At 33.3% G+C, this 13,170-nt stretch overlaps 1 protein-coding gene across 2 annotated transcripts in view; it reads right to left on the bottom strand.

Moving 5' to 3' along the window:
• Window positions 1,236-13,170, bottom strand: part of LOC109825297 (GPCR-type G protein COLD1) — a 28,274-nt gene continuing 16,339 nt past the window's right edge. The window contains exons 5-13 of one of the 2 annotated variants that reach the window (XM_020392120.1): window positions 10,055-10,184; window positions 7,995-8,073; window positions 5,239-5,327; window positions 4,330-4,422; window positions 3,867-3,893; window positions 3,606-3,692; window positions 3,146-3,217; window positions 2,677-2,807; window positions 1,236-1,810 (exon numbers count right to left, since the gene is read on the bottom strand). In XM_020392120.1, the coding sequence (XP_020247709.1) occupies window positions 1,657-1,810; window positions 2,677-2,807; window positions 3,146-3,217; window positions 3,606-3,692; window positions 3,867-3,893; window positions 4,330-4,422; window positions 5,239-5,327; window positions 7,995-8,073; window positions 10,055-10,184 (862 nt within the window). In that variant the 3' untranslated portion in view covers window positions 1,236-1,656. The remainder of the gene's footprint in view (window positions 1,811-2,676; window positions 2,808-3,145; window positions 3,218-3,605; window positions 3,693-3,866; window positions 3,894-4,329; window positions 4,423-5,238; window positions 5,328-7,994; window positions 8,074-10,054; window positions 10,185-13,170) is intronic. The other variant, XM_020392121.1, reaches the window with a different exon arrangement.

The raw sequence follows: 13,170 nt of genomic DNA, 5'->3' as shown, positions 1-13,170 counted from the left end.
ATGAATAGAAATAGCCAAAATTCGTGGATCATAACTCTTGAAATCTTTAGTTTTGATCTAGGTGAAACTATTTGTCAATGGGTCACAACGACTGAAAATGACCAAAATTTTTGGTTAGAGCTTAAGAGATCGTAAAGTTTGGCCTCCGAGAAATTATTTGTTACTAAATGAAAACAACTAAAAATAACCAAAATTCGTGGTAATAACTCGTGAAATCGTTATTTTTGAACTCCGGGAAATTATTTTCTAATGAGTCAAAACAACTAAAAATTACCAAAAATTGTGGGTAATTGCTTGTGTCATCATTAATTTTTTATTGTGAAATTATAAACCAATAGGTAAAAATAATTATAAATGACTTAAAATAGTGAGCTACAGGACTCTACGAAATTATTTCTCAATGAATCAAAATGAATAAAATGCCAAACATTCTTGGGTTAAGCTCATAAAATATTAAATTTTAGCCTACACAATTATTTGCTAATAGATCAAAATAACTTAAACGGCCAAAATAATACATTATACCTCATGAAATCATAAAATTTTAACTGTACATAATTATTTGTTAATGAGTACGTATACTAAAAATAGTCAAAGTCATGGGTTACGAGTTATGAAATTAGGAATTCTAAATTTCACGAAATTATTTGTTAATTGATCCAAAAGACTAAAAATAGCCAAAAATCGTGGGCACATAAAATCGTAAAATTTGGATTATATAAAATTATTTGCCAATGGGTTGAGACAGCTAAAAATGACCATAAATTTTGTGTTACAGCTCATGGAATTGTGAATTTGAACATTCAAAAAATTATTTACCACTTGACCAAAATGAATAAAAATAGCTAAAATTTATGATTTATAGCTCATGAAATCATTGGTAGCCCATGAATGTCACAAATTTTGAAATAACCACAATTAATTGTGATTGGGTAAAAAAAATGAAAATTAACAAAAATCATGGTAAAAACACACAAGATTATTTTGATGGATAAATTTAGAAAAAGCAAAATTTGAAGTTACATTTAGAAATTCAAAAGTAGGTAAATATGGATGCCTAAGTAATATAGAACATCAAATAAAGGGTCAAATTCTGCAAAAGATTATTTTGAGGGAGACCTTAAATACTCCCAACACATTCAAAAATTGCAAAAGCACAAAACAACCCATAAATTAATTTGCTAGAAGACGAGGACTTAATACACTTGAGAAATTAAACGAAAAATAGAGAAGAATAACATACCAATCTTCCCATATAATTCGATATGCATAATATCCTGCAAGTAATTCAAAGGAAGAGCCATATCAACAATTAACATTACATGGAATCTCATATCTATATAATCAATACAAAACATCTCTAACGTATCACTCAGCAATAACCACCCACCAACCGCGGAAGAACTATAAGATCTAGGATTAGTAATATATCTTCTCGTCGCTCGTCAAAATACATGAGCTCTCTTCTTTCTTGTTACACTTTCCTTTTCTCCTTGACAATGCGAAAGATGTTTACTGATATCCTCAGGAATCAAGCAAACTTTGGTGGTAAGATACACTCACCTTTGCCCATGTCCAACAGAATATAGAAGGAGAAGTAGAAACATACATGCGAAAAAAATAATGAGAAGAAAGAATGGTTTGTACATATTCACATCAATCAATAGGATGTTTGTCTGCTTGTCGAGAAGTATGTTGTGCCGAAAGCAATAGCAACGAAAGGAATGCGCTAGCCACAAATATCGCATCAAACCAGCGGTGGTAGAAATCAAATTGAATGTCACCACCTAAAACATCTGTAATGATGATCCTGCAACCAAATTCAATTGAATGAAACTTGAAAAATGCTTCATGAAGTAAAAGAAACAATCATAACAGTACCGCCATAGTCTTAAGAAGTGTGCATATTCCAGTTTGCTGTGGTGTCTATTTTCTCTCTTTTTTGGGTGAAGCATATCAAATATTATACCAGCATGAGAATCCATCACATACACCTCACCATGTGGCCTATTACTGGAGTGGCAAATATGCTTAATAAATTACTCATCCGAGAACTTTCAATATGAACAAAATTTGAGGCAGTTTCATGCTCTCTCTGGGCCTCCTATGTCAGTGGGAAACTCAAATTTAAGGAAACTTTTCTACGACAGTCCTAGTATCCTATAATGTAGTCCAAAAAATCTTTTACTGTCGCTGACACTTTCAGTGATCAAAGTCACGAACAAGAATAACAGTGACAAGCAAATATGCTTAACAAATAATGATCCGAGAATTTTCAAGATGAACCAAATTTGAGACAGTTCTGTGCTCTCTTTGGGCCTCCTAAGTCAGTGGGAAACTCATCAGAGTTTTAAGGAAACTTTTCTACTACAGTCCTAGTATCCTATAATATGGTCCAAAAAATCTTTTACTGCTGCTGACACTTAGTTCAGCGATCACAATATTTAACAAGAAGAATAGATTAAAAGTGTTGAGGTATCAGGAAATATGACAGAATACATAACATGCTTGTAAAAAGATTAGAAGAGAACACAACCAGAATAAAAGCAGAAAAAGAAAACGTTATGAACAATAAATCTGTGAATGAACCTGCTTATTAGCTTCACAAAGTATAAAAGATGGAATCAACTAAGCCTTCACATCTTCAGAAATAAATAGAAACAATGAAAAGCATACCTGTATTCAGTTGCTAGACTTTTCCTTATTAAAAGAATAGATGACACGAAGTACATGCCCATAATCTCTGATAGGAACAGTACGACGTTGGTAGATGACCCACTACCAACTCTAGAGACTGCAAAGAAGAACTGTATGAAGCAAAATGAGGTAAGCAAACAACTGAGGAGAACAAGAATGTATACTATAAAGAATAACAATGCTTCCATCCCAAGTCCATTTATTGCAAGCTGAGCATCAAAGTCATTTTACATGTTTTACAGCATAAATTCATACATTTTTCAGTTGATTAAGGTTGCGTTCTGCAAGCTCTTCAAGATTGCATCGATCCAGTTAAGAACTCAATTTATAGAGGTTCAAGTATAGGACTTTGGGTCAAACTTAGAACGCACAAAATGATGACACATGCTAACAATATCTGCAACTAAGAAAAATATGTAGGATAAAGTAAACAGGAATACAGAATCACCTTCATGAGATTCGTCAGGAAGCCTCTAACAGATACAACGATCAACATTCCTATGAATAGCAGGGATATGTACTGTCAAAAAAAGGCAAACAAAAGCAAATACATGTCAGAGATTCAGCACAAAACTAGAAAGAATAAGAAATACACATGCACAAAGATTACAGGAAGCAGTTCTTGCATTCTCAAGATGACTAGTCTGTCGAATAATTCTTTGAAATAAAGCTCTATGAAATAATAAATCAAGCTGAAAATGATATCGTCAAAGCTATCCCAATACAATCTACTGCCTTAACCATATTTACACAAATGATACTCGATGACAAAAAGTATGGTGCACAAATACCAGACAACTTTTAGGGTCGTAATTAGTATAACTTCCAGGTGAAGAGATTATTCTATGAAAAGTTGATTTCCACCATATAAAGAATAGAACAATCAATTAGATAGGATCAGATAGAACCTGTGATAGAAGTTGAGCATCAATGCCTATGTCAAAGAACTGTAAAAATAGTTTGATCGTCATTGTTACAGGATCAACTGAACCAGCCTGTCAAAGTATGAATAAGTAAGACAATAATATTTTAGCAGCATCCAAACTGAAATCAATAAACTTAAAGGACACATATAAATGATGTGCAAAAATATAGTAAGTAAAACAACTTAAATTATCAAATTAGAAAGCTGAAAATTTTTCACAGGGGAGTGCTATACAGAAACATACCTCCTTGAACACCACACTCTGTAAAGACTGCAAAAAACATAAACAGAGAATCAAATTACTATTTTAAAAATCAGCTTCACTAAAAAGCGGTGAAAGGGCATTTGGAGCTGTTCAGCTGTTTGAATAAAAGATACTCCCATATAGTGATTTTCAAAAAAAAACTAACACCTGGAGTGATAGAATACATGAGTTAACTATTAAGTTGAGGTTATACATTTGTCAAAGATCATTTTTTACTCATTTCACATCTTGGTGGGCTTTCTTTAGCATGAACTACTCCGTTAGCAGACCCTAACAGAAGATAGAGGGACATCTAAAAAAATAGTTTCATCTAAATGATATCTGAAACTCCTTTCAATCTAAAGATACGTCTACAAGCTTCTTATGACAAGGAACTCCGAACCAAAATTAAATGCAACTTAACACCTAGATGTATGTAATGCCAGGAATAGATAGGATGTACCTTTATCATTTTGTACACACAATAGACTGACAAAGCATACCCTAGCAAATTTTGCAAGTGGCCCCTCCATGTTCTGGAAAATGCAGCAGCTTCCTGAAATTTTAATTATAAAAAGAAATTACAGATCTTCAAAAGCATCTAAACTAATTATCCATCAAATATCCCCACCTATGGAAAATTACCTATTAGAATGATCCAAGACAATAATTTTAGAAAATGCAGTGATCAAATTAAATATTACATAGACCATCCAAGATGATCAAAAACTAAAAAGCATCCGCAACAAAGATTTCTATATAAGATTAGATGTTACAGTTCCATAGTTTTTTCATCTGTTGACATCTGAATACATGCCAGTATTATGACACATTCAGACCAAAGCAGTTGTGCAACTGAAAATGGAGGAATCCATGTACTAGTTTTCAACTGAGAATTACAAGTCTTTTGTTTATTATAATACCTTTTTCTTACAATGTAGTTGTATCCAAAAGACATTGGCAAACGAATTATAATTGTGAGGGATTTAGTTTCAAATGGAGAAAATGTAGAGAAGAAGAAAATTTGCATTAGGAACGAAAAGAGAATTTGCCGTAGAAAAGATGAGAAGTCACATAGCTAAATATCTCCCAGGTGCTGCACTTTCGCAACCAGCGGTAGCTACTTTATTTGTATGGTATAGAATAGATACTTAGATTGCAATGCACAGAAAACTCCCAACTATGTCTATCTATATCCTTGCATCAGTAATTGCATTTTTAAATTCCATCTCAAATTGATGTATCCTTAAAGACTAGACAAAAAGAAGTAAATAAATATATTATGACAATTTAATGGAAACAAATATGTAGTAGGATATCAACGGAAATATTTCTGAAAAGTAGCTTGTAAATGGCGTCAAGAGGAATAAACCTTGGCTTGGCGAAGTTCATAAATCTCAAGAAACAACTGTTTTGAGAGCTCTTCAAGACCTTGTACCTCTGCTTCCATGCTTTTAATATCTTCAAATGATCAGAAAAGGTATTACAAAAGGGACTTTAATCTGACCAATAAGGAACCAAGAAATAAAAGATATCAAATGGAAACCTCATGAACTCATACAATGATAATATGAAAACAAAGTTCTACCTCTACTTCACAATGCACATGCAAAATTAAATAATTGCAGACACCTAAATTTTCATGAGTGATGCCTATCATCAGAGCAGGATATCATGGTGACACATAGGAAAAAGCCTTACCAAGTATTAAGTTTGTAGCTAACAGAGATCAAGCTCCATTAACTGAAGCATTGTCCTTGAAGAGTCAGATAAGACCCAAATGAGGATGGTCTCATGTCATGCAAGCAAATTTGCAGCGTGAATAATGAAAACATAAGAACGTTTTGCAATAGCAATATGTTGTATTTCATAAAAATCATTTATGCGTGTATAAACTGAAGACAGAATCACCATCAACAACAGCAACAATGAAGACTTTATCCCAAATGTTTGGGGTGGGCTACATGAATCATATTCCTTCATTCCATTCTGTTATGTGTCATCTCCTTCGTTAAGTTAGTCATAATCATATTCTTCTTAACTGCTTCCAACCAAATCCTTTTAGCTCTACCTCCTGATCTCCTAGCCCTATAATGCTTGGGGTCGACTACGTGAATTCTATTCTTCCATTCCATTCGGTTAGGGGTCATCTCCTCCGTTAAGTTAGTCATAATTTTATCCTTAACTGTTTCTAGCCAAGTCCTTTTAGATCTACCTCTAGATCTCCTAGCTGGTGCACTAAGAAGCCTACAGACCAAACCATCTTAATCTATTCTCTCTCGATTTGTTCTCAATAGGAGCAACCTTTAATTTACTATGTACGCACTCATTCCTTATCCCATCTTTTAATGTATATCCACAAGATCATCGCAACATTCTCATTTCTACGACATTAATTTTTTACACATGCTTTTTAGTTGCCAAACACTCGGACCCATAAAAGCATAGTTCGTCTTACAACTATCCTACGAAATTTTTTATTTAATTTCATTGGTACTTTACGATCACATAAAACTCCCGAGGCACTCCTCCATTTAAACCATCCCAATGTGATTCAGTACACAATATCATCTTTTATCTCACCATCATGCCTAATGATGCCTAATGATTGATCATAAATAGCGAAAATAATTATTTTTAGGTATTTGTTGACCATCAATATGCACTATAGGCTCTTTTCTTTTCTTAGTTTTACTAAAACTGCACTTCATATATTTTATTTTTTCCTACTAATTCTAAAACTTTTAGATTCAAGAGTTGTCTCCATTTTTTCACTTTAGAAATTATACCTCTTCTAGTTTAGTCAACTAACACTATATCATCTGCAAATAACATACACGATGGGATTTTATCCGGAATGTGCCTAATAAGTTGGTCCATAACCAATGCAAAAAGATAAGGACTTATGACCCTTGGCATAAACCTATGGTAATAGAAAACAACTCAGTCTCTTCTTCAATAGTTTATACTATAGTTGTTACTCTATCATGCATATCTTTAATCACATCAATATATGAACATGATGCATGTTTCGTTTCTAAAACCTACCACACTATCTATCTAGGCACTCTGTCATAGATTTTTTCTAGATCAATGAAAACCATATATAGATCTTTTCTCTTCTCTCTATATCTCTCCCTTAATCATCTCAAAATATGTCTAGGTTCTATAGTTGACCTCCCGGGCATAAAATCAAATTGATTTTCAAATATACATTTCTCTGTTCTTAGTCTTTACTCAATTACCCTCTCCCAAAGTTTCATAGTATGACTCAGGAGTTTTATGCCACAATAATTTGAATAACTTTGAATATTTTCTTTATTCTTCTATATCGGTATCAAAATACTAATCCTCCACTCATCAGACATTCTCTTCGTATCGATAATCTTATTAAATAATTTAGTTAACCATCATAAACCTATATCTCCAAGAAATCTCCAAACTTCAATAAAAATACTGATCAGTCCCACGGCTCTTACACTTCTCATTTTCTTTAGAACATCTTTAACTTCGCTTCCCATCATTCATTATAAGGTTAAATGCTCTATTGTGCTCACTTGTTTGGCTATCATTAAGCAATTGATGAAAGTAACTACTCCACATCTCTTTTATTTCCCCGTCGGTCACTAGAACTCTTTGATCTTCGCTTTCAATATTAGAATTATAACAAAAGAAATATACTGATATCTGATTTGACAAATCCCTCCATCAAACCTATGTCCAAATCCACATCTAATTCAGTAAACTCCTTAAAATAAAACAATCCTTATAATTTTATTCTCCTTCTGTTAAATTAGAACCATAAGAAGGACAATAGGAGTTGTGCATCACAAGATACTATGATTAGAGGATTAACACTCTGTAGATAGCCAGCTTAACCGAATAGGCTAGAAAATAAACCAAAACTGCAGAATCCCTTAAATATATAAACAACATTTGTAAACCTTCAGAGAAAGATATACAAAAGTTGGATTTCACATGAAATGGTACACAATTTCATGTTTACGTAAAAAAGGCAAAGTTATACAGTATTATGCAAGTCATGTGAATTGACTCATGGTCCATACTCCATAGTTCCCAAAGAAAAAGCATGACCAGAAATATAATGAACATAAAACAGATATTTACCCTGCTCCTTTTGATCTTCTTGCACAGACCGAACAACTGTACCAACAATACGCTTAAGAAAAGATCTTCCCTTTAGCTTCTGAAAAGGAGCAATTAATAATTAGTTAACCCGGTTGATTCACCATCAAGAATTGCAGAATTATATCTCAGCATCCTCTGTATAACAAATGAATACTTGATATTGTATACAGTCACTAAATACGCAAATAACGGAAAATGCCCATTATGCATGAATTTCTGATGGCTCATAAACAGAAAATGGATGGGAAAGAAAAGGAACTGTGACAATCTGGAGAATCAAGTAATTGTTTATGGGTAAATCGAACTTTTTGTGATAATGGCATTATATCTCAGCATTCTCTGTATAGAAAATGAATAATTGACACTGTATACAGTTACTAAATACATAAATAACAGAAAATGTCCATTATGCATGAATTTCTGATGGCTTGTCAAAAAAATATGGATGGGAAAGAAAAAGAATCGTGACAATCTGGAGAATCAAGTAATTGTTTATGGGTAAATGGAACTTTTTGTGATAATGACATTATAGCGAAGAGAATGAATATATAAAGACAATTATGACATTCTTGAATATCTGTCATATCAGCAGCATCTTAGCAGATATCTGCCACGTACTAACGTAACAGAAATGAAGCGCTTTATGAATGACATGCAAGGCAAATACCAATTTTAACTAGCAAACAGTGTGTAGGATAAGGCATTGGCTATTGCAGGTTATTTTATTACGAAATCTGGTGAAGGCAAATGCAATCACATCGCTAACATCTTAAACTCAAACCACATAATTACGGAAGAAGCTAGCAGAAATATTTGAGAACATTTTTGCCAAGTTATGGCCATCGATTAAGAAAGAATTAAGTTTCAAGCATATCTACAAGATACAAGAACAGAGTAACTTGATTTGTCTTCCTTCCTAACGGTTTGTTTTTAAGCTAGCAGATTTTAGATCCTGCTGCCCAGACTGCAACTAGCGCATATAGCTGCTTAAGCAACAGCCTGAGCTGCTCTTAAGTTTTTACAGCACTACAATACACAGTAAAACATTGAAATACTGAATTCATTTTTGCTGCACGTTCAAAGATAGTAGTAAAAACTTCTAGAGTTACAAATGGTTGAAAACAAAAACCACGACATGGTCAAAATTTAACTAAGATCAGCCACTCCATCGTAGGAATCATACACTCAAATAAGTGCTTAAAATCCACTATCCACTAACAAGTAAGGTTTCAGACTCAGACTTACTAATAATTGACATACGATGCCGTATATTGACTTTGTTTAAAATAGTTGACAATGTTCAGCATGGGATGACGGGATTATGAGAACCCAACAACTAGAAGAAGTAAATGAAAAAAAAATGTAATGATGAGGTGAGATGATCGTATGAAAGGAGGTCACCAAGTTTACTTCAGAAACAACTGATTAGCCCTAACACTTCCAGGTATAGATATCACAAACTATGCAATTGGCCAATTGTATAGTGTAATTCCAGTATCAACAGTGCATGTCCACAAACTCAAATGTGGGTTAAGCTTGAAATAGATGCTGGAACTACCAAAAACAGGTAGAAAAGGAAATACACAAACAAATATTTAATAAAGAATAACTAAGATGATAAATTACCAACAACCAAATATTCAGAAAAGATCAGCAGACTACACAATAGTTCTTATATTAATATTACATTTATATAAAGATTTCAACTTGAGCAAGAAAAGCAAGATTAATATTTGATAAATACTTGTAACTACTCTCGAAATATAAATGCAAGTGCTTAATTTGTCACAAGACTCCAGGAAGCATGACGAACATATGATCAGAAACTGGTTGCATTTATCAAGTTGTAAGAAAGCCTACCTTCCTCCTCTGAAATACACATTTTAAACCACTATTTGATATTATATATTGTAATAAAAAGAATAACTAAAAGACCGCTTAAAATGTCAATCACGTGCATTATTGTTTAATTTGGGAGTTATATATTGCAGAACAATCTACGAGCATGTAACTGAACAATTCATTCATCAAAATAATACCTCCTCTGATCCTTGAATTCTCTCCATTTCCATTTGCGACAGGATGATTTTCTTCTTCTTTGTGATACAGGTTTCTATTGATTGCATCAACTGCCTTTCCAAAGCTTTAATATCTGACTCCTCAATCTCCCTATGAAAGTCATGAGAAAATGAAAGGATAAGATGAAATAACTCCTGATGACCCCGGAAGAAATAAAAAATGATAAAAATCAGCCAAACACACATGTACGCCAACTAAACTTTGAAGATCAAAGGAATATTTTCGAGCAAACAAGAGCTTTTGATTTTTCTTTCTGAATTATAGAACTTGATGACACTTCCCGCAAATCATTTTCATCTCCCACCCTTTCACCAGAAAACCAGGTCTCAATGGCCAAAGAAGAACGACAAGACAAACATAAAATGGTTAAAAAGGTGGGGACCTACCTAATAAGAATATGCTACACTCTTAGATGAACTTATGGAGGATGTATCTATGATGATTAGACAATATTCTATGTATCATGATATGTGTGTGTATTTTTCCTATCTGATGAGTCCACACTAAATATTAAGATTGCACACGTATGATACTATATATCTAAAACTAGAGGTATGGCTCTGATACATATATGAATAAAATGTAAAGTTAAAGTAGCGGTCCAAGATTACATGTTTTGACACCGATGGGTATAAGGAAGATGCATTGATGCTTCATTAGCCATATGCTGACTATTTAGTGGATAGACCATTGTCACATAGGATTTCCACACAACCCAACATGGGCTCCTTACGTTGGACGCAGAGGCCTGATCCCCTTGGTGTCCTGTGACGGGATATCCATAGAGGTTGGGTGACTACTACATTTTGGAACATAGGGGCTTATGCATAACATCGTGTGCAAACTAACCAATAGAACATCATTCACATATGGGTAAATGGAGAAATTATATGGGATGTTGGCCAATGACCTTAATGCAAGGTCCTGGAGCATACGTTAAGCCGGCCAATTGTTATTGCGAACCATAGACCGATCGGTACTGTCAGTGATTATTCATTGGCTGCATTAAAGGGTTGGGATTGTCACCACTGATTCCACGTAATTTAATAAAAGAAGTATTGTGTTAGGATAATATATCTTTACGACATAGGTTAATCCCTTATTAAATCTTAGTGAGAATTGATAGATGAAGTAGAGTTACTATAAACTTGTCATTGCTTATGTCTCTGTTTAATCTTCTGTGCATTTTTCCATAGCATATCCATTATGATTGCACATCATTCATTATCTTTTGTTTCACCAATCCTTTGGCGACACATGTTGGGATCACTTTACTTTCCCTGTTTGTTTGCCAGGTATGCATGGAATAGCAGCACGGTGCAGGACTCAATATCATGTATGCTAAGCTAAATAAGTTAATATGTTTATAAATAGTTATAGATGGGTCCTAACCACAGGAGTAGCCTTATGACCTAGTAATAGATACTTGTGGTAATTGATATGACAAGAGATAGTTCAGCATCAGAGGTTAATCCGTAGATTATCAAACAAGGTAACAATAAAAAGTAAGAAAATAGTCAAGCTCAGGTAAAAAGTAAGAAAATAGTCAAGCTCGGGTGTTGGTCGAGAATTTTCATGACTGAATATACATTGCCGCTTCGTCCCGTTCCATATTTCAGTAGATTTGCAGTAGGGGAGTGACAGTTTTGGTCCGCAGAAATTGAGGAACTTCAAAGTAAACATAAAATACTTTATTTGGAAAGGCAATTTTTATAATTTGGTCGAGCATGTTGAAATCAAGGGTTATATCAAAAGAAATTCGGGAATTTCGAAGTATGTGTAAAATATTCTGTGTGTAAAATATTCTATGTGGGATGATAATTTACGATTTGGTAAATAACGACAAAAATCATGGGGTATATCCCACAAATACAGAATTATGGAGTACGCATAAAATATTTCATGTGGAACGACAATTTGTGATTTGGTCAAAACCGTCATATACATAAGTTATAGCTCATAAAATTCGACAATTTTGGAGAATGCATAAAATATTTTATGTAAAATGGAAACTTGTGATTTGCTTGAAAACGACCAAAATAAATGGTTATAGTCCACGAAGATTCAGAAATTCTAGAGTACCAAAAAATATTTCATGCGAAATGGCAATTGTTGATTTCGTCGAAATCAACGCAATCATTGGTTATAGTCCACCAAAATTCAGAATTTTTTTAATACGAGTAGAATACTCAATGTGAGACATCAATTTGTGATTTGGTCAGAAGCAACAAAAATCATGGGCTATAGTCTACAGAATTGAGGAATTTTGTAGATCGCATAAAATATTTTATGCAAAATGGTAACTTGAGATTTAATCGAAGACGGATTTTCAACCAAATCATGAGTTACACCCTACAGAAGTTTGAAAATTTTTTGAGTGCTCATAAGGTTTTCTACGTGCGATGGCAATTTGTTATTTGGTCGAAAACAACCACAATTCAACGTTATAATCTACAAATTTTTGAGAATTTTGGAGTATGCATAAAATATTCTATGTTTGATGGCAATTTGTGATTTGATCGAAAACAGACAAAATCATGGGTTATAGTCCATTGAAATTCGAAATTTTCGGAATATACATAGAATATTCTATGCGGCATCACAACTTATAACTTGATTGAAAACGGCGAAAATCAAAAGTATTATACATAAAATTTTAAAAACTTTTGAGTACACAGAGAAAATATTATGTAGGACAAAAACCTCTGAATTTGTCAAAACAGGAATATCATGAGTTATAGACCTGCATAAATTTAGAATTTGAAGTACACAATATTCTATGTGAGATGGCAAGTTGTGATTTGAAAGAAAATGACCACGATTATAAGTTATCAAGCATAGAGATTAGGAAAATTTTAAGTACACATAATATTTTATGTGTGACAACTTATTTGTGATTTGGTGGAAAACAACCAAAATCATGGGCTATAGTCCACAAAATTCCAGATTTTTGGAGTATGCGCAAAATATTCTATCTGCAGCAAAAACTTGTGATTTTGTAAAAAAAGACCAAATTAATTGGTTATAGTGCACAAAAATGGGGAAAACGGAGTGTGGATAAAATCTTATATGCGAT

The sequence above is a fragment of the Asparagus officinalis genome, chromosome 10, assembly GCF_001876935.1.
Source record: "Asparagus officinalis chromosome 10, Aspof.V1, whole genome shotgun sequence".
NCBI classification, from domain to species: domain Eukaryota; kingdom Viridiplantae; phylum Streptophyta; class Magnoliopsida; order Asparagales; family Asparagaceae; genus Asparagus; species Asparagus officinalis.
This window is presented reverse-complemented; position numbering and strand designations above follow the sequence as displayed.